Source organism: Sylvia atricapilla, chromosome 8, assembly GCF_009819655.1.
Source record: "Sylvia atricapilla isolate bSylAtr1 chromosome 8, bSylAtr1.pri, whole genome shotgun sequence".
In the NCBI taxonomy this organism is placed as follows: domain Eukaryota; kingdom Metazoa; phylum Chordata; class Aves; order Passeriformes; family Sylviidae; genus Sylvia; species Sylvia atricapilla.
The window spans coordinates 30,951,350-30,971,082 of NC_089147.1; the positions used below are offsets into that span (position 1 = coordinate 30,951,350).

Sequence of the window (19,733 nt, forward strand, 5' to 3'; positions counted from 1 at the left end):
TCCAGCTAGGTTGGTGTCCTGTGGATCTCAGCTCCAGCCAGCTCTGGTTTTGCAACTCCTCGGCAGTGGATGGAATTTGGGGTCTTTGCTATCCCAGTGGCTGAGAACTCTGGCCCTGTGGGGGCTGCCCTGAGGTGGGAGAGGGAAGGGCAGGGAGGGGATGGAGAGGAGGTAATGCCCCTGGGATGTTCCCAGAAGGGCCTTCCTCCCCTCCCATTAGCCCCATGTCCTCTGGCTGAGCTCTTTTGGGGGATGCCTTATTCTCATCTTAGGATGCCAACCAGCCTGGCAGCATTATCTTGGCATTGGAAGGTGCCCTTTGGACACGATCCCCATCAGGTGGGCAGGAAGGGTTGGGCTGCCTTTGTTCTGTGCAGACACTGCCTTGGGTGCAGTTCCTGCCGGTAGTGGCTTGGAAACAGCCAGCTGCTGGCCCCAAGGCCTCGGGGATGGATTTGAGATGGGTCTCTTTTCTTCACGTTCCCCTCCCTGGGGCAGGACGAGGTTGGGGCAGGCTGGACCCCTCTGGCACCTCTTCCTCCCCAGGCCCATGCACCAAAGTGCTGGAAGCTTTGGATGGGAATTTCTCCTTTTTCCTTTTTTTCCCCGCTTTGTCTCAGAGGGCAAGGGTGGCAATTTCTCCCCTTTCCCTTTTTTTCCCCTCCTCTCAGAGGCCAAGGGTCATGTCCCTGCCATTTCCCCTCAGGCCGTGAGTCAGCCCTGCCAGCACAGGGCTCATCCACAGCCGAGGTTTTGGGGTGGTTTTACTGCATTTCAGGTCATTCCCAGCCCAGAGCGATGGGATACACTCTTGAATTTCAGGGTGTGCTGGTCCCTTCCCAGTCTCCAAAGGCGTGGGTGGTTTGAGCTGCCCATTAGCTTGTTAGCCCAAGCTTTTAATTGGAGCGGCTGCCAAAGGCAGGGAGGCATCAAAGGAAGGCAGGTGCTGCAGGAACATCCTCCTCCGGCAGGCAGGGAACCAAGGGGACCCCTCTTCCCCCATCGGTATTTTTAGCAGCAAAAAACATGAGGGTTTAGTGTTATCCTGGGATTTAAATCCTCATTTTTCTTACTGCTGCTGATGCTCCCAGAAATCTCCCTTTCCTCGGCCGGCACCTGGGATCCCTGGGCTGATACTGGTGCCACAAATAGCCCCATTGACTCTCCCCAGGTCCCAAAATATCCCTTTGCCTAACGCCCTGTACTGGGAGACATTTGATCCACCCTCGCTGGAAGCTTCTGCACCTTCCAGGGACCTGCTAAACCCCAGGGACCTTGAGACACCCCCAAATTTCTCATAGAAAGGCCATTTTGCTATAAATAAAAGCAGTTGCACCTTCATAGCTGGGGCTGTGACTGGAGTGTTCCAGGGGCACGTGGTCCCACAGGGAATGTTTTGCTGGGCACCCCCAGGACAGAGGCCGTGCCATTGCTCCGTGTTGGCTTTGGGGAGTTTTGGTGGGTTGGTTTTTTTGTTTGTTTGTTTCCTTGGAGCGATAAACTAAAAAAAAAATGGGATGCGGAGCCCCTCGCCTTCCCCGAGAGCAGCTGGTGAGGAACGAGCAGGGGTCACTGGCAGCACAGGAGCAGGGCCACCCCCTTGGGAGCTCGGTATGTAAAACTCCACTTATTTCTGGAGCTATAAATACCGCTCCCAGCCTCAGGATGCCTGGGCAGGGCTGACGGCACCGCCAGCCCCAGCTGAGCCGCCGGCGGTGCTGCCGTCACCGCGCCGTAAATCTGCTGCGCCCCGGGATCAAGGCGCTGCCTCCAGCCCGGGGAACGCGGCTTTGGAGCTCCCTTCCCACCCCTCTCACTGTCTCCGGGGCTGGATGAGCCCACAGGGGATGCCCCGCACTTGAAGAGCATGTGATCCTTTGAGAAATGCCCCAGACCCAAAAAGTGTAGTGGAAATCCTCGCTCTTTGCACGACGTGTGTGTGTAAATGTGCAGTTCCAGCTGTGCGAGCCTGGCACGGCTTGATGCCCTGACGGCTCCGAGGTGATATTTACACCAGTGAGCAATCTCTGCTCCCAGCACTCCAGTTATGGGTCATTCGTATCACAAGCGAGGTTTTGATGGTGAAAAGTCTCATCAGAAAGTCACAGTGGTATAGTTTGTCCTCAAAGGTATTAAAAAAAATAAAAAATCAAACAACCCAAGGCTGAGCCAGAACAAGCTGACGTGAATGGAAATGGTTTTTCAGGCTGCTTTTATCCCCCCACACCTTCCACGGGCTTCTCGTTTGCCAAGCACCTTAATTATCCTTGAGTGAAAGCCTCTTCCCCGAGGCCTCTAATTGCAGGTTTGGGTAATTGGCCTCAATGTTGCCGAGTGTGTTTGGGGCCGGGGCGTGCTCCTCCCCGGCAGGTGTGACCCTCCTCCTCCTCCTCTCCCTCAGCCCCAGTCTGAGCCCGTTCTCCTGCGTTTCTGCCCAAATTCCCCGCTGTGGCTGCCCGGGAAGGAGCAGCAGCCCCTGGCTGGGTGTTGGGGTGCTCCTCACTGGCCCAGGGCTGGCTCGGGGGTCTGACTCAGCCCCCTGAGTCACAGCCCCGTGGCTCCCATTAGGAGTGGGCAATTCCCCACCATTCCCAAAGCATCCAGCTCCCACTACAGGGGCTGCCCTGCCAGGGAAAGGCTTCCCCAGTGTGCCAGCAGGGAATTTCCAACTAGTGGTTGCATCATCCCTCCCCCGAGCAGAGGTGACAGCAGGGAGACGGCGGGTTATCAATCAAGACAATTTTTATTAGAAAAGTAAAAAAAAAACACCCGACACGATTGCATAGAAATTCTCGCACTTGAACATCAAGTGTATGAGTGTAAACTGTAACCAACGAAGTGCCCGCAGCGTGTCAGGGCCGGGGGTCCTGCCCTCCGGCCCCGCGGCACCGCACACGTCCCTCTCCCACCGCTCCCGTGATCAAAGACACAATTCTGGGTTCTTTCTGCCTTTGATCCGCACCCCCTCGGCCGTCACTCGCTGCCACGCTCCCCCTCCCCCTGAGACCCCATTGATTACAATCCTGGTTTACAAAAAAAACCCCCGTGATTGATCAGCCATCAGGAGACCCGCGCCCCTCCAGCAGCCCCGCTGCCGCCTCCGGGAGCGCGGTCGCCGGGATCATCCCGCAATCACCGACGGCGTGAAGCGACCGGCTGCTCCACGCCACGGATGTCCCGGCACGGGCAGGTCGCCACGGGGACCTCGGCCTGCCAGAACTACATCCACCTACAGCCCTACTCCAGCCTAACCTAAACTACAGCGGCTGCCAGGAGCCGCCAACGCTCCGCCCGGCTCTTCCAAAGCACTTGGGAAGTGGCTCCTCCGGCCCGGCCCATCAGCACTCCTCGATGAGCAGCTGCTCGGAGCTGTACAGCTTCTTCTTCATCACCCTGAAGCCCGTGCTCAGCTTCAGCGGCGCGAAGGCCGGCCCCGAGGCGAAGAGGCCCTGGATCTTGGGCCAGAGGCGGGAGTCCAGCCGGAGCACCAGGGTGAGCTGGAAGGTGGGCACCACGGCGGGGTCGGCGGCGATGTGCCCCACGTCGTGGCAGGCCTTGCCGTGCTCCACGCACAGGTCCAGGAGGGCCCCGCGCAGCCCGCACGGTTCGCTGCACGCCAGGCGCAGCAGCTCCGTCCGCACCTGCGCCTGGAGCTGGGCCGGCATCAGGAGCCGGGAGCAGCGCTTGGCGCCCAGCGGGGCCCGGCCCAGCGTGGCCTGCACCACGTCCATCAGGTTGGCGCACAGCAGCTCGTCCTCGGGGTCGTGCAGCAGCTCCAGGTCCATGTCCGGCAGGGAGACCCCCTCGGCGTACTCGGCATCTGCGGAGGGGACACAGCTAGGTCAGCGCCGGGGGGCCCGTGGGCGTGGGAGACGCTGATCCCAGGGGTTCAGGGGTGTAACAGGGGTGTGCTGGTGGTTCTGGGAAACACCGATCCAGGGTTTTGGGGGTGTTAACAGGGGCACGGCACCACCAGCCCCTCTGCCCAGGGACCCTCATCCATCCTCCAGCCCTTGAAGGACCCGCACTCACCTCCCTCCGAGCCGGAGGCGCTGCCCAGAGACTCGCAGTCGGAGGTCTCCAGGCGGCCTCGCTCGCCGCCCGCCAGCCGCTCCCACAGCCCTGGCATGCCTCTGGATACAGCGGAACAACCACGGCCCCGGCTCCGCCGCCGCTTTGCCCTCACCGCCCGCGCCCCACCCTTATATAGACACGGCACGACGGGCCACGCCTCCCTCCCCGCGTCCGCCAATGGGAGCGCGGGGCACGTCCGCGGCGTCTCTCCTGCCCGGCGACAGCGACGAGGCCGCGCCCCCTCCCCTGGGCCACGCCCCTCGCCCTCAAGCCACGCCCCTTGGCGGCCGGCTCGGTCCCGGGCGCTGCAAACGGGACCCGGGGTTGCGTCAGGGCCGGGCCGGCCTCCGGGGCTGCCCCTGCCCCGCACCCCCCGGGCCCGGACTGCACCCCCGGGCACCCCCCTAGCGCCCGCGCTCACCCCCGCGCTCCCGGGGCCAGCCCATCGTTCACGTTCCGTAGGGGAAGGGGACACCCGCCGTGTCCCCGCGGACCCCGAACACCCGCTGGGCAGGGAAAGCAGTGAGGGCTCCCCTTGGGTTAGGGTTTGATCCGCCTCGTCTCCCAGGGGCTCTTGGCGTGGTGGCACCGGCGCGGCCAGGTCCTGCTGCCCTGCCATGGGATGGGGCTGAGCCCTGCCGCCCCTCTCCAGGGACAGAGCGAACCGGAGCCCCCCAGGCGTGATCCCGATGGATCACAATGGATCCTGATGGTTCGCTGGCCTTGTCCCGGTGTCTTAGGGCAGGAAGGGATGGTGGACCGAAGCTCGTTGAAGATCAAGGGGTGCGGGGGCAGGGCACGCCCTGGCCGGGGTGGGGTTTTGCTCGGTGCCAGGCTGGGGGTCATCCCAATCTGCCTTCCTGCTGTCTCCTAAAACCGGGCCGGGATACGCCCGAGCCCCGCTCCGGCAGCGCGTCCCCCGCAGCCTCGGGCGCTGCGTGCAGCTCCCCGCGTCCGTGACCTTTCCAAAGCCAGACCCCGAGGAGCGCAAGGAGCCGAATTGGAGATAAAGGGCTTTGTTTGTCCTCCCGCTGCGCTGCCCGCGGCTTTATCGGAGGGGCTGAGCACACTCTGAAGCCACCCCCGGACCTATCTTGGCTCCTGTCCTTCCCGAGGCGAGATGGATAAGAGCCCGGCGATAAAGGCAGTGCGGGGCACACGGCGGCCAGCAGCGAGGGGCGCGGGTCCCGCACCCCCGGCCTGTGACCTCCCACCTAAAGGGCGCAGAGGGTCTGCACACCCCACCAGCAGCTGTAGCTGCTTTTTAGGGGTCAGAGCGTGAATCCATCAGCATTTTGGGCGTGGAAGCCCAGGCTGCGGGAGTGGGTAGCGTCCCAGGGAGCTGAGGAGATGTGTGGGGAGTTGGGAACAAGTCCTGGCTTGCGCCTGCTGCTTGGAGAGGTACTCCTCGGCTTTTTGGGACAAAACATGAACAATCCCCAACCCCGGCTGTTAAAAATACACCCCAATATTTGCACACTCAGCTGGATGGTGCTTGGGATCCTGTTTTTCACAAATTGTACCTCATGGGTTATTTCTCCACACAGCCACCAAGTCATCGGTATGAACGTCGTCAGCTGGGTGAGGCTGAAAATAGATGAGGATCTATCTGCTGGTTTGGGGGGTCAAAACAAGGGGAAAACAGCAAATAAACAAAAAAGAGGTAAAGGACCACAGGGAAGGTGCCTTGCTAAAAATAAGCTGGAATTTTGGAGCCAAGCATAAATATTTTTCTTTCTTTGCCATAACATCTCCTGGTAGGCAGCAGAGCAAGCAGCTCTGGTGTGATGGCAAGTTTTAAAGGGAAATGTCATTTTTGATCCCTGCAATAAAATAATTCAGCTGGGAGGGGAGGCAGTGTGGGGCTGGCAGCTCCTTCTGCTTCCCAAAAGAAGCTGAATCCAGGCCGCTTCTCTGCAGCAGGGCCTTCAGGAATAGTTTTGGGCTGGAAAGTCAAGTTTTAGCTACAGTGTGGGTAATCCCTGCACTTCCCCTCCCCTGGTCCTGCTGCTGGCAGTAAACCCAGCGTGGTTTCTGTGGAGGAGCAGCGTCTTTCCCCCTGACCTGCTGTCCTTTCTGGGAGAGCAGAGATTGAGGCTTTCGGGACAGTTTGTTCCCAGCCAGCTGTGCCTGTCCGCACCTGAGATTCACTTGATCGTTCTGATTTCCAGCCTGGCTTTGCAAAGGGTTAAGCAGGAGCCGGGGGGAGCGGCTGGCATTGGGGAGGGTCCTTGGCTGGGCCCCTGCTCGGGATGTGCTGAGCTCAGCGCTTTTGCAGGCTGCAGGGGGAGGGGCTGGGAAGAAGGAGGAGGAGGAAGAGGAGGAGGAGGAAGGGAGGAGATGTTCTGGGGGGTTCAGCGAGTCCCCTGGCTCGCTCTTCGGGTGCAAACTGTGCCCCCTGTATGGTGGGGAGCAAATTCCTGCCCCATGGGCTAACTGCTATGGAGGGGTCCCTGGCTTCCTGTTTTTTCCCAGCGGCTCTGTGGCCCAAAAAGTCACTCTCAGGTAAAGTTACACACTGTTTTGGCACACTGGGTTGGCACAGACAATGGAGGGATTCTCTGTGTCCAAGTAACAGAGGGGCTGAGGCCATGGATTTTACTGTGCCCCCTAAGTGCCTAAGGTGGGGTGGGTGTCCTTCTCACCGGGCCCCTGTTAGTGGCTGGGGGTGACAGGCACACCAGGGGTGACCCTGCATCTCCCGAGCCCGTGGCCAGCTCTGACAGGTGAGCTGTGGCTGTGTGGGACGCGGTGGCAGGTCCCGGCGCGCTGCTGGCCGGGCAGGTCTGTGCCACAGCCAAACCTTCCGGGCCCGTCTCTCACCCCTGGGACAAGCAGCTGCAGGAGCCGGGCAGAGGAACAAGGAACGTGCATCCAGGAGGGCGGTGGGCAGGTTTTGGCAGCTGAGATGCCGGGTTGAGAGCTGGGTCGGCACCGTGTCGTTCGCAGGGTGCGGGCTGTGAAACTCATCTCCCCTTCGGTGCTTCTGGGGGAAAAGATGGCAGAGAGGGTGTTTCTGGGGTGCTGCCCCACAGCGATGCTGGGAGAGGCGGGCGGCCTGCCCGGGCAGCGAGGCCAGCGCGTGCCTTGGCGCCGTGGCCTGCGCTGGGGCCGTGGCCAGCGGCGAGAGGAGCCGGGGAGGGGAGGTGTCAGCGGGGCCTGTACCGGTACATAACGTTCCGCTGCGAGCACCCACAGGAAAACCAACCAGCAGCCCTCAACGAGGCTCTTTGTTTAGCTTTTTTTTTTTTTTTTTTTTTTTTTTTTTTTTTTTTTTTTTTTTTTTTTTTTCCCCTCCCCACACCAACTTTTTCTGGCAGCTGCCGGGCTCCCTCCCCGCTGCGCTCCGCGCCCAGCTGAACGGCCCCAGAACTCCTGGGACCCGGGAACGAGGGGCTTCCACACCCCAAGGAGAAACAGGCACCGCTGGCTGAACAGCCCCACTGATCTGAGAAGCAGGAAATAGGTTGGCTTGGGAATTTCCAGCTGCCAGGGAAAACCTGGGTTTGGAGGAGGGGGAGCGTGGAAGGTTTTTGTCCATACGGATCCCTCCAGTTCTCCCTGCCTTACATAAAGTGTTTACTGAGCGGGAGGAGGGAACGGCCAACAACATGTTTTTGCATTCGTAGTACTGTACAGGGTGAACTTTTCACTTCCTCTCAATGGCTCTCACACGTGTCTATTTTGGTGCTGGGCACACATACAAACACACTATGTACAGCACAGAGCTGGGACGTTCCCTGCTCCTGCTCTGTCCCAGCACAAAGAAACTGCTGGAAAACAAGGAATGGGAGGAGGGTGAGGGGGATAAATCTCAGCCCCGCTGTGTTTTGGAGCTGGATGGGGAAGTCTGGGCAATGCCTGGGCACTGCATGCCCTGGGCAGAGCTGCAGGCACCAAGCCCGTGGCATTCCAGGAGGGCTGGCAGGGTGGAAAAGTTTCCCAAGTTGAGCAATGAAAAGGAAAAGCTGTTTCTGTGCCTGATTTTGCTGGGTCAGTGAGCAGGGGAGACCGGGTGTGAGTGAGGGGGTTTGGGGCGATCTGCTGCTCCGTTCCTAAACCCCACAGTGATACAGGGTGAGGACTGGCCAAGGTAGATTTAGGCTGCTGGAGTAAGCAGGATTAAAAATAGATGCCACCGAGCTAACAAAAAAGTGGAGGGCTGAAGCGCTCCCTTCTTTCCCGAGCAAGCCCATCTGGGATGGAGTTTGAATCCCGCCTGCCCGTCACGTTTGGAGGGCTCCTGGCCGCGGAGCCGCTGACTGTGCAGGAGGCCCCCGCAGAGCAGGGCTTGGCAGCCCTCCAAGGCTGGGGAGGAGGTTTTCCGGGCTGGGGCCGGGGCCGGGGCGGCCGGCGTGGGACAGTCTCAGCTGAGCTGCAGCCCTACGTGAGAACGCTCCTGTGCCGCTCCGGCAGCCACGCGGTGAATTTCCACGGAGCTGGAATCGCGGCTTCACCTGCGGATCGGACAGCGTGGGGCTCCGGATTGCCCAGAGCTGAGTCTGGCACTGGAATTGATTTATTAGCAGCAACAAACACAGAAGGTGGCCGTATACTTTTGCCTCTCAGTTTTAGCTAATTGCTGGTGATCTAAAATGGGAATGGATCCCAGTTAATCTGTTTCAATGTGGCTGGGCTGAAATAGTGAGTAAAAAATACAATCATCTCGTAAGTAAGATGTTGAAAATGGAAAAATTAGGCATCTGGAGCAGTAAATCAAATAATTGCTCACATACGGTGCTGCTCCTACCCCTGCTGGCCAGCAGAGCCGTGGGGCAAAGGCTCTCATGCATGGAAAATCAACATTTTGAAACGGTTATGCCAAAACATGGAAATCCAGTTCCCCTCGAAGAACAGAAGTACATCCGAAAAAGACAATTAAAATGGATGTTTTTAAACTAGGGTTTTCTCCCCTGGCTGAGTTAAACCAGGATTAAAATCTGACTTAAATCAAGCCACTTTTGAGCATGCTTTGGTTCCTCTCACACTGAACTTCAGTCTACCATCATGACAGTCAGCCTGCCTCTGAGCTTCACTAAACCTCCTTAGCTCCCAAACAGCTGATTGGGAGACCAGACAAAGAGTTTCAAAGACAGAGTTATTTATTGTCACAGAGAAATCTAATACAGAATAAAGAGGAAAAAGTTTCAGGGTATTAAAGACAGAGCAGTGTCCTGCCAGCACTACCAGAGAAACGGCGATAAAGAGGGAATGGCTTGGGCAATGGCCGAGGCACTGATGGAGGAGGTGACACCGCTTGGTCCCTCACCCAACCTCAGGACAGTTTGTGTCCATCCCCCAGAACCACAGCTGGGGCTGAAGAGTGCTTCTGGCATTTGCTCCAGAGGGTTTCCCTGCTCAACCAGCGCTCTGGCTGCACTCCAGTGGGAACCTGGTCCGAGTGACGGGGTCACCCTCCCCGCAGCCGCACTGTCCATGGCCCCCTCTGTAAACAATACGGAGAGTCTCCGAGGGCTGTACAGCTGATCCTGCCTTTTAAGTTACAGAAACCAAGCCCTGCCAGCCTGTAAGGACCTACTGAATCCCCTCATTTCTGTTTATTGGCAGCTTTATGGGGGATCCCCACTCTCAAAAAAACCAAAAGCCCCATCCTGTCGATGCAGCTGTCAACATCTGATAAATGGGGGATATGTTGAAGCCAGCCAGGGAACGTTTTTCTTCTGCTCCCTGACAGCAGTGATCCAGACACGCTCAGCCCGAGGAGGGAGTGAATCCCAGGAGCTGCTCTATTGGCTTGTACCTCCACTCATCTGCCTCCAGCTCTTCCACCAGACCGGCAAGTTTTTCCATCCTTGCGACTTGTTGATCTGCAAGGAGTTCAAAGGTAACTGTGGTTTGCAATGGCAGCGCAATTGAACCTTTCAATTAGATGCAAATTCCCAGCTGTCAGTGGGGAGCGGGGCAGAATAAAACCCACGTAGCCCATTTGAATCCAAACCCACTCTTTGCAAACAGCGAGGAGAAAGCAGGGACAGGCTTTTCTGCCCCGGTGTGTGTTTACCCACCCCTGCCCGTGCCATGTACATTCAAGTTCTAACAGAGAAACATCAGGCCCATTAGTATATGGGGGTGAAAACAGGATGAAGCTCATTTCATAAAGCATGAATATTTATAGCACAGAAGAACAGAGAAGTTCAGAGAGGGCTTGGTCAGCTCACAGCAGAGCTGGGTACAGCACGAGGAACTGTGCTTTTGATGAAGGAGGAGGACTTGGATGTGTGGCAGAGAGGCTCTGCAACCAGAGCCTGCTAATGAGAGGAAGGTCCCCAGACAACGTCTTCCTCTCAGGTTTATTTATAACCAGTCATGTGTTGGGCACACAGGGTCCATTTTCAGTTAAACGTGCTGCAGTGGTGCAGAGATGGGAATACCCCTTCTCCCAGCTCTGCTGGAAGTCTAACAGTGCTGTAAGCTCACTGCAGCCTCTTGGAGAGACGGCCCAGGGCCAGCAAGAGGCGTAACATAAACTCTGTGTGATTTATGCTGACTGCAGCAGTGGGTGCTTTTAAGAGGGACTGTTCTCATTCCACCTCCTGCACCCTTTTGGGAACTGTCAAACAAACAAGCCAAAAAATGATGACCTCGATCTTTTTTTTAAGCCCTTCACCTTTCTTACAGGGAGAAAACAGGGAGGTGCTCCATAGTTCCAACGGCTGGTGTCTTTCAGGATGCCAGGCTGTGTAGCAGCCCCTGGTAGCTCCAGCCACAGCAGAGCTGTGGAAACAATGGCTCTGGAGTTCAGCTTTGCTTTCTGGTGCAGAAATACAGGATCACGGCCTTTCAAACTGCTGCACACCCCCACAACCGGAGGAGGACAGGAAACCTCTCCATTCAGAGACAACAGGTGGAAGTACCATTCTGGCTGACAAGAGGCGGGGACCAAAAAGGATGTGACCCTCAATCAGCAGACTGGCTCTGCTGCTGGGCTCTGTGAGAACATAAGCCGTGATGCAGCCAAGCCCATGGCTGGCACCTGGGCAAGGGCAAAGGGCCCGGCAGGGAAGCAGAGGTTCAAACAGGATGTCAGGCTGCTCCCTGGGGAGGCAGGGAGTGGACTCAGCCCTGTCACGCCACGCCACGCCACGCGTGGCTGCCTCCTGAGCGCCTCTGGAAACCTCACCTGACCCTGCCAGGGCCACAAGGGCTCAGCAGAGAAACAAAGGTGGAATGGAGCGTCTCTGTGCCCCAGGCCAGAGAGACAGTCAGCGCTGGGCCGAGATCAGAGCGTGGGCGTTTCCTGCCCAGAACCTCCTCCTCCTCCAGCCTCACCTTGTGCTGCCACACAGCCATGGAAAAACAAGCTTCGGGAGGCACAGCCCGTTCCCACCCAGCCTCTGTGGGCTCCCAGCGCTTTGCATAGGGCTTGCAAAAGGACTCAGTGGTGGCCTGACTTAGCGTTCAGGCTGCTTTCTTGTGGCTGGCAGCCGAGAGCAGGTCAGGCTTTGTGCCCCCACCTTCCCCAAGCCACAGGCGGCCGGATCTCACCGCTTACCGTGCTTCACTTGCTTCAATGTCGACGCAACCTGAAAGCTGAACACAGACTCGCAGAGGAACCTCTCAGAGCCATCTGTAAACAGAAAAAGGAGATGGCTGAACCCCAGAGTTTGAGCAGCCTTCAGTGCCCCTGACCTCATCTTTGTTACGTTTGAGGTGTGTTGCCCCATTCCAACACTTTCCCCTGTGCTGAGTGCAGCCCCTATGACCCTGCACAGGGCCTTGGCTGGTTCCTGATGTGACCTGGGAAGACATCCTAGGTGGAATTCTGTTACATCCCCTTTGACAAACAATTTTAGTCCATTTTAAATAGAAGTTAAGCTAAGGAGAAGCCAGGTAATGTTATGGCAGCCTCTGACTCCCTCAGGGCTCAGATGCTTGTGTCCTTAGAATGCTTGAGGATTTCCCATGGGCTCAGACCATAACCCTACACAGAGTTTCAAATAATGTGTATCTTGCCATCCAAGTCAGTAACTGATCACGCAAGTGACTCAGAAATAAAGCAATCTGGAAAACATAGCTAATTATGTACCAAGCACTGACACAGTTTATACTGCCTCCTTCTAAAAAAACCCAAAATACCTATGGGTTTATTTAGAAACAAGCGAGATAGTTAAAGTAGCAATAAAAATCAGTCAAGTCAGTGGGAATTTTTGAAAAGGAAACTGCAGCTTCTCCACTGGCAGCTGCCTGATAAAAGAATGGGTGTATCACCTTTGATATCAGAAATTAAAAAGTCAACCTAGAGCTTCCTGCAATAGGGACAGTATTTGGCTGTTGCTGCCACTCAGAGCAGGCAAACTACTGTGTTCCCAGTAAAGAGGTCAGCCCAAAGCACAATCCATTTAAAGCTCTGTGCCATAGCAATGTGGAGAGCAGTTTCAAAGGCAAAACTCTGGAAAAATCTAATCCAAAGCTGAACCCCAGGGAAGAGCTGGAGTTCACCATGCTCAGAGTTTCCTCTTACAAGTGCTGCACCAAATGAATCATGGAGATATCAGCAAGAATTTTTTCATGGAAAAACATTGGAAGGGGCTGTCCAGGTAGGTGATGGAGTCAATGTCCCTGGGAGTGTGCAAGGAACAACTGGATGTGGCACTCAGTGCTCTGGTGCTGTTGACAAAGTGGGGATCAGTCACAGGCTGGACTCGATGATCTTGAAGGCCTTTTCCAACCTAAATGCTGGATTCTCTCCTCCAGCTCCCTGTCTGTCCTGCTGAGTGGCTCTCAGGAGGAACAGCTGCCTGTCTATTTGGTAACACAAAGTGTTTCATTACTTTAATTTGTTTTTAGGGCTCACTACATTCTGTGAGCAAACCTTTAGTCATAATTACTTCAATAGCCTGGCATATGGGCTCTAATGTGTAATAAAAACAACCCTTCAACAGCGCAGCCATCAGTTCCCAGCTGCCCTGTGCTGCCATAGGAACACTCCAGCCTCAGCCTCAGCCATCCCACGGTGACGAGAGAAGTTCAAGAGGAGTAGATAGAGACCTTGGTTTAACTGTCACCAGGACCTGCCCTTCCTCCCTCACCCAGAGCTTGCTGAGCTTCTCCTTCCACAATCACAATGAAGCCAGTGGCAGGACTCGGGCATCCAGATGCAAGCTGGCAGGGAGACAAGCTGCCTCCTGGACTAACCTAGTCAAATCCAACCCAAACCAAGAAAATTACTACTTTTGCCAAGAAAAATACTCCTGTCTCAGCTATCCTGCAGTAATCCCCGCCTGACATCAAAGGATTAGCTAACAATGAGCAATTAACACAGTCATGTTCCCTTTCAGGTAGATGCTTCCTGGTCTGAAGTGTTGTCATGGAGCTAAAAAGCAGGTGACTGCCAGAAAAATCACTTCCTCATGAACAACTGGTGGGAAAGCCGGGACCAACTAAGCCCTGGTGCTTCCTTTCTACCTCCAGCTTTTGCCAGTGAGGTGCGAAGCTCAGTGACCTGGAGGAGGAGTGGAGAAAGAGAAGGGCAGGAGCAATCACCTTCCAGCATCTCCCCAGCTCCTTTGGGATAAGTGAAGAGGGCTTTCCGGGGCGGCGCCAGGTCCGAAACACTGAACCCCGACCCTGTCACCGAGCTGCCACTGACTCCGCCGGCCGAGGAGGACGAGGAGGAGGCTGCCATTGCACCCAGCCTGGGAGGACAAAGAGCAGAGCCTGAGTTAGGAAGAGCATCTCGGAGTTCCCCGGGACGCAGAGCCAGACCTGTCTCCGAGGATGGATGAAGGCAGTGAGGGGCAGGATGACGCCGCCTCCGCTGCCCCAGAGCGTCCAGGCTGCACTGCATGTGTAGGAGAGCTGCCTGTGCCCGCTGTGGGGATGGGCACAGAGCTGTCACACCCTGAAACTGAAGGTAACCCCCGCTCTGACCCCTCGGAATTCCCCGGGGAATTCATTCAGAGCGTGCACAAAAATAACGAGGTACAAGTTGCTGGCCTGAATTCACCAGCCTTTAGCTGCCCTGGCATTTGTCCTGCTCCCCAGGGTCATAAAAGGTGGGGTTTCTTTCCTTTTCTTCCCCTCCTTGTTTCCAGGAGCACAAACACAGAAGCCCTGCTGCCTCATAAAACCTGGAAGGCTGCAGGACTGCCAGTTCCAGCACCACATCCTGCACGGAGCCACGCCGTGTCTAACTTGCAGCAGCTGCTTTCTGCATCACTCCAGACGTGCTCTTGCCTTTAAAACACTGTATTTGACTTAAATACAATGGCAGTGCCTGAGGATCCATCTGCCTGTGCAGCACAATTCCGGCTGCCTCTTGCACGCTCTCTTCTCAGCCTTGTTTTTAAGAGGTACTGGGTTTGTCATGACACAGGACTTAAAACTCGTCGTGTACCTCTCTGATAGTAAAAAAGGTGTCACTTGTCCCTTATCAGTGACAGCACTTGCTGCTCCTCCAAATACTTATAAACACTTCCAAATTATCCTGCCCATTTCATTAATTCCTGTTATCATATTTAGTACGCTTCTGCAGACTCTGCAGGGTACAAAGACAGTGCCCTTGGACAGCACTCAAGGATTCTGTGGAGAAAATGGGGTTTTAAGACCTTAAAGGTCATCTCATTGTGCCCTCTGCGATGGGCAGGGACACCTCCCACTATCCCAGGTTGCTACAAGTCCCGTCCAACGTTGCCTTGGGCACTTCCAGGGATTAGACAGCCGCAGTTCCTCTGGGCAACCTCTGCCAGGGGCTCACAGGGAATATTTCTTCCCAATATCCCACCTAACCCTGCCCTCTGTCAGTGGGAAGTCGTTTCCTTTGTCCTGTTCCTCTGTCTCTTCTAAGTTTCCCAGGAGTGCTCAAGGATACTGTGAGTAACACAGAAAACAGCAGCTCACAGAAGACTGGGGGCTTACAGGCCGTGAAGAAAATTGCCTGCATAAATCAAATTTTTATTTTTGTTATGCTACATCCAGCAACACCTCTCTCAGCAAACCCTCAGGCTCAGCTCCCTGCTCACAAGGGAGGTGCGACGATCGTTTGCGCTGACGCGATGCCAGCCGGGGTTCGCAGACCCGACAGATTCCTAAGTGTGGCTGCAGGGCATTTATTTTAAACAAACACAGAGGAGAGCAGGCGGCAGGTCGGGGCGATGCCTGGGCCTGTTACAGGAACCTTCAGCCAACGCCTCAGGCACCTCAGGAGCCGCCATCTTGTCGAGGGCGGGGAGTTCCATTGCCCGCCCTCCCGCCCCTGCGAGACCACGCCCCGGTTCTTGAGACCACGCCCCGGTTCTTATGACCACGCCCCAGGACTGACCACGCCTCCTCCACCGCCCTCCCGCCCATGGCCCCGCCGAACCGCTTCGCGGTGAGTGCGAAGCCCATGCGTCGCCGCAGCCTCCGCTTTCCCCGCGCGCTCATTCCGTCGCCCTTCACCTTCCAGGCCGCCTCCGCCACCCGGCGCTCCCCGGTCCCGTCGCGAACCCTCTCTCCTTCACCTGGAAGCCCGGGCGGCGGCTTGGTGCTGGCGGCGCGCGTGGCCGCCCTCGCGGTGCATGATGGGGCGGGCGCGCGCCACTTCCGGCGGGACGCGTTGGGGGAGCGGGGACAGAATAGCGGCAGCGGCGGTGGGAGTGGGGGCGTTTTGGTGCTTCCTCCGCCTCCCCGCAGGGGTGTGAACATAAAGCTGAGGGGTTCTGTTGCTGCAGTGGCCTCGGCGCCCCGGGAATTTGCGCGGTGCGGGCCCTGCCGGTGCCCCTGCCGCCCTCCACTGGTGGCGGTTCCCGCAGAGCTGCCGCCTGCAGCCCCTCTGGATCCTGCCGTAAGGCTGCAGCTCCAGCTGCGTTGTGCCTCCCGCTGCTTACTTTCAGAAGTCCTGTGTCAAGAAGTTGTGATACCAGTGTGTTAAAAGCAATCCCTCCAAACAAGTCTGTGTGGAAGGAAAAGCCCCAGCGACTGATCTTTCATGGCTTTTTCTGCCGTTTACCTCTGCAGTTTACCTCTGCAGTGCTTCCCTTGAGCTACAGGAGTTACTATTTGTTTTTGAAGTGTAAGATATTTTTGTCTTCCGTGTAAGTTCAGGTGGTTGTGAATCATTTCAGAAGGTGGGGCTCGAACTGAGGGGAGAATTATTAACCTTCTCAACCTGATGTCACTGTAATAAATGCTAGTTGCTTCCGAGGCAAGCTCTTAATTTTTTCCTGTTCAATTGCAGTGGACAGGTAAACCATCCTACAAAGGTGAATTTTTTTTGGTGGAAACTATATTTTCTGAGTAACAGATTCTGGTTTAAAATTGAGGCAACCAATATTAAATTAACCTTACTAGTGAATGTAGAAATTCAGGAGCTGAAGATGTGAAGTCTCTGACGGAGCACTGCTGGCTTTTTGTTTTAGCACTGTTAAATGTTCTCCACTCTAAATGTTTTTAACTTGCTGCCAGCTAAAGCCCAAAGAAACAAAATGTCACGTTGACTGAGGTTACAGTGAGTTTTAGCTGAAACCTGTGAGTTTGAGTTACATACCTTACCCTGCTTAAATTTCCTGTTTTCACTTGGTTGTGCTTTACGTACCCGTGACTTCTCACAGAGTTACTCTTTGGCTGAGACTCATGAGGTTTGAGGAGGTGTTGCCTTTCTGAAGACCCTGCATGGAGGAGCTCTTATCTCAAGGAGGGGAAGTTGATATTGAATATTAGAAAGGAATTGTTCCCCTGTGAGGGTGGTGAGGTCCTGGCCCAGGTTGCCCACAGAAGCTATGGCTGCCCCATCAGAGCCACCTGGGATAGTGGAACATGTCCCAGCCCATGGCAGGGGGCTGGAACGAGCTGGGCCTTAAGGTCCCTCCTGACCCAATGGGCAAGGAAACACTGAAATCAACTTCTCCTTGGCCTGAGTCAGCACAGCTGTCTTTGTTGTTGCAGTAGCAGAAGGAGCAGGATGGACATGCTGCGGCCCCCCTTGGTAAGGATTGGGGGGCGAGTGTACCGGAAAAATCTCATCCAAGAGCCGGCCTTCCCACATGAGGACGAGGAGGACTTCTATGCAGGTGAGGAGTGATGCTCAGGAGGTGTAAACATCAACTCTGGGGACCTGGGGAGCTCTCAGTGTCATCTCTGATGCCTTTGTGAGCACAGAGGCCTGCGCATGTGGCAGGTTGAGGGGTTCAAGAGGGAGAAAAAGGCTTTGCATTGGTCCCTGATGATCCTGCTGCCCAAAGTGGAAGCAGTCCCAGCTGGGTTGGTTGACTGTGTTGCTGACTGTGGAAGATCTCCAGGAAAAGGGAAAGCCAGATCAGCTCTGTAGATTTGTTCTTCCCAGGTTTCTTTCTTTTCCTTACCATCACTATTTGCAGGTATGGCCGATATGGAAGGTGCTTGCTAAAGGCCCTCTGTACTCGCTATGTTTATGTCTTTAAAAACTGGCCTCCTGCAGTGCAGCTTTTGGAAGGTGTTAGCCGTGTCTTGGGGACAAAATTCTTCCTGTCTTGGTGTGTTTTACTTTGTCTTTCTGCTTGTATGTTTGCTGTAGTTGTGTGTGAGTTGTTGTGGGCACGGAAAAGCTGCAGTGTTACTTTTCAGACGGTAATGCGGCAGTCGTGTCCTGTTTCTTCTCCCCACCTTGCCTTTCAGTGGATTGCACTAAGCTTTAACAAGGTGCTTTGCACCAAACTCATCCCTGTTTGTGTTGGAAAGGGGATGGGAAGCGTGTGATCCATGCACGACCAAACAGCCTGCGGATGAAAGGTGCATCTGTTCCTCTGAAGCTGTTTTTAAATCACTGCCTTGATCCCTCTGACCAAAACTATTCTCATCTCTTATCTGTGTTCTTCTGCAACCTTAAATTTCTGAATTGGCTGCCAGAAGAGACCATTCCCCGCTGTGTGGGAATTGCACAAACTCCAGCTGAGAAAAAACCTGGGCTGTAACTACCTGCTTCCTGCACCTCCCCGCCGGCTGGATTTAGAGGCAGTCATTACATGTTCGGGAGCTGGTAGTGAGGTGATAAATAAAAAGCAGTTATCCACATCGGAGAGGAGCTCATTCCTTCTTTCATTTAACCTTGAAAGAAGGCTGGGAGGAGGCTGTTGTCCTCCATAAAGCACTGGCAGAGGTGGTGCAGGGTCTGATGTGGTTTTCCCTGCAGGCGCAGGTGACTGCACGGACGAACCCTGCGATGCCTTTGTGGTGGAGGAGACTGAGCGAGGCTTCCATTGCCGGGTGGAGGTTCCCAGCCCCTTATACAAGTGAGCCTTGTGCTTTGGTTTGTTTGATTTGCAGCCAGCTGGGGAGGAAGTTGAGCGTGGAATATTTGGGTTTTGAGGCTGGGGTGAGCGCTGGGTCTCTGGATTGTGCTCCGTGCTCTGAGTCTGAGTGTTGGGGAAGGGGAAATTGGCAAAGCCTTTCCCGTGCAGTTGGGCCTCGCCTGACTCCTCACTGTCCCCCTGGTAGGGACAGCAGGTGGTGCTTGCTTGCTGGCAGGAGAGTCTTTGAGCATCTCTTCCCTTGAACATAAAAGCGTCAGGGAAGGGGGGAGAAGGAAGGGGAGGAAGAACTGGGGTGAGCAGCCTGGCAAGGGGAGTTTATGGAAGCTTTCAGAGAAAGCACACATGACTGGAATTGGCTATTGACTCCAGTCCCTTGTTTGTTGGGATAAGATATAGTGTTCAAAGTTTTATCTAGTTATTTTTGGCAGTTTTATTAGTTGACTAGTTTTGTTGAAATATATAGAAGGAAAAGTGGTCCATTGTATAGTTGGATGCTGGTAAATGACTACCTTAAGCAAAACAAAAAGCAGAAAAAGAGCCCTTATTTCTTCCTCAGCTGGGATAATGGGAAAAGAGAGAACCCAGCTGATGGAGGGGCTGTGGCAGGATGTGGTGGGCAGAGCTGTTGTGGACCTACCAACTTAGTTTTGTGAGCCATAGCTCAACATTGTCCCAGGCTGGACATGTGTGAAGTCCTGGGAATCACCTCTGTGCCTGGGTGTGGTCTTGCACATGGAGCTGGGTGTGTGCATCCCTCCAGCACAGAGGGTCCAGGTCTGGACATGTGTGATGGAGAGTGGCTCAGTGTCACTGTGTGAGGGAAACTCTTGCACTTTCTGCCTCCAGGTACATCATTGGGAAGAAAGGGGAAACCAAGAAGAGGCTAGAAACAGAGACTCGAACCTCCATCAGCATTCCCAAGCCTGGAGTGGAAGGAGAAATTGGTGAGTAGAATACACATAAAATGGATGTGCTTTTATCTGTTCTTGCACAAGCACAATGTAAGCAGGGAGGGGGTACAGGAGGTGTTTTCCCATTAATTCCTACTTACAACACAGCTCTGACTCACTTTTTGACCCTGGGAAAGTCACTTCACTTTTCTCCTGAGTTTATTTTTATTGTCTGTAAATCCTTATAAAACAGTGTCATGGGTTGTTTTGTTTTTTGGGGGTTTTTTTTGAGAATATCACCTCTGGGCATTAAATGACTGGCTTGAAAACTTGGGCCCTGAATCTGTTGTTTTTTGGGTTTTTTTTTAGTTTTGCTTTTAAAATAGTACCTCAACAATAAAAAAAAAACCCAGATAAGCACTCAGAGAAATACCTTGTTTATCTGTGTGGAAAATAAACATCTCCACATGCTTTAATATGAGAAGGGTTGAGATGACATTCCTGACTTTCTGGTGCTGTCACTAGATCCCAACAGTGAGAG

At 54.9% G+C, this 19,733-nt stretch overlaps 3 protein-coding genes across 6 annotated transcripts in view; 1 reads left to right on the plus strand and 2 right to left on the minus strand.

Annotated features, from left to right (window-relative positions):
* Positions 1–2,724: 2,724 nt before the first annotated feature.
* On the minus strand, positions 2,725–4,191 carry DDIT4 (DNA damage inducible transcript 4). The gene is made up of 2 exons (XM_066324265.1): positions 4,033–4,191; positions 2,725–3,820 (listed from the first exon to the last, which is right to left on the minus strand). Exons 1-2 carry the CDS (start codon positions 4,127–4,129, stop codon positions 3,339–3,341), a joined length of 579 nt encoding a protein of 192 aa, XP_066180362.1. The 5' UTR covers positions 4,130–4,191; the 3' UTR covers positions 2,725–3,338.
* A 4,967-nt stretch (positions 4,192–9,158) lies between these two features.
* On the minus strand, positions 9,159–15,489 carry ANAPC16 (anaphase promoting complex subunit 16). The gene is made up of 4 exons (XM_066324289.1): positions 15,475–15,489; positions 13,579–13,730; positions 11,588–11,662; positions 9,159–9,902 (listed from the first exon to the last, which is right to left on the minus strand). The coding sequence occupies exons 2-4, from the start codon at positions 13,718–13,720 to the stop codon at positions 9,787–9,789; spliced, it is 333 nt and encodes a 110-aa protein (XP_066180386.1). The 5' UTR covers positions 13,721–13,730; positions 15,475–15,489; the 3' UTR covers positions 9,159–9,786.
* Positions 15,350–19,733, plus strand: part of ASCC1 (activating signal cointegrator 1 complex subunit 1) — a 34,991-nt gene continuing 30,607 nt past the window's right edge. The window contains exons 1-4 of one of the 4 annotated variants that reach the window (XM_066324287.1): positions 15,350–15,406; positions 16,960–17,084; positions 18,182–18,281; positions 19,149–19,246. In XM_066324287.1, the coding sequence (XP_066180384.1) occupies positions 16,976–17,084; positions 18,182–18,281; positions 19,149–19,246 (307 nt within the window). In that variant the 5' untranslated portion in view covers positions 15,350–15,406; positions 16,960–16,975. Of the gene's footprint in view, positions 15,407–15,860; positions 16,260–16,959; positions 17,085–18,181; positions 18,282–19,148; positions 19,247–19,733 lie in introns of those variants that run through there. The other 3 variants (XM_066324285.1, XM_066324284.1, XM_066324286.1) reach the window with 3 other exon arrangements.

Bases quoted from the DNA above. Each gene is read 5' to 3' on its own strand.
- DDIT4 (XM_066324265.1), bottom strand. From the start codon at position 4,129: ATGCCAGGGCTGTGGGAGCGGCTGGCGGGCGGCGAGCGAGGCCGCCTG. The intron at 3,821-4,032 runs GTGAGTGCGGGT...TCCCCTCCGCAG, and splicing joins CGCCTCCGGCTCGGAGGGAG to ATGCCGAGTACGCCGAGGGG.
- ANAPC16 (XM_066324289.1), bottom strand. From the start codon at position 13,720: ATGGCAGCCTCCTCCTCGTCCTCCTCGGCCGGCGGAGTCAGTGGCAGC. The intron at 11,663-13,578 runs GTGATTGCTCCT...TTCTGTTTACAG, and splicing joins AGCTGGGGAGATGCTGGAAG to ATGGCTCTGAGAGGTTCCTC. The intron at 9,903-11,587 runs GTAAGCGGTGAG...AACTCCTTGCAG, and splicing joins ATTGAAGCAAGTGAAGCACG to ATCAACAAGTCGCAAGGATG.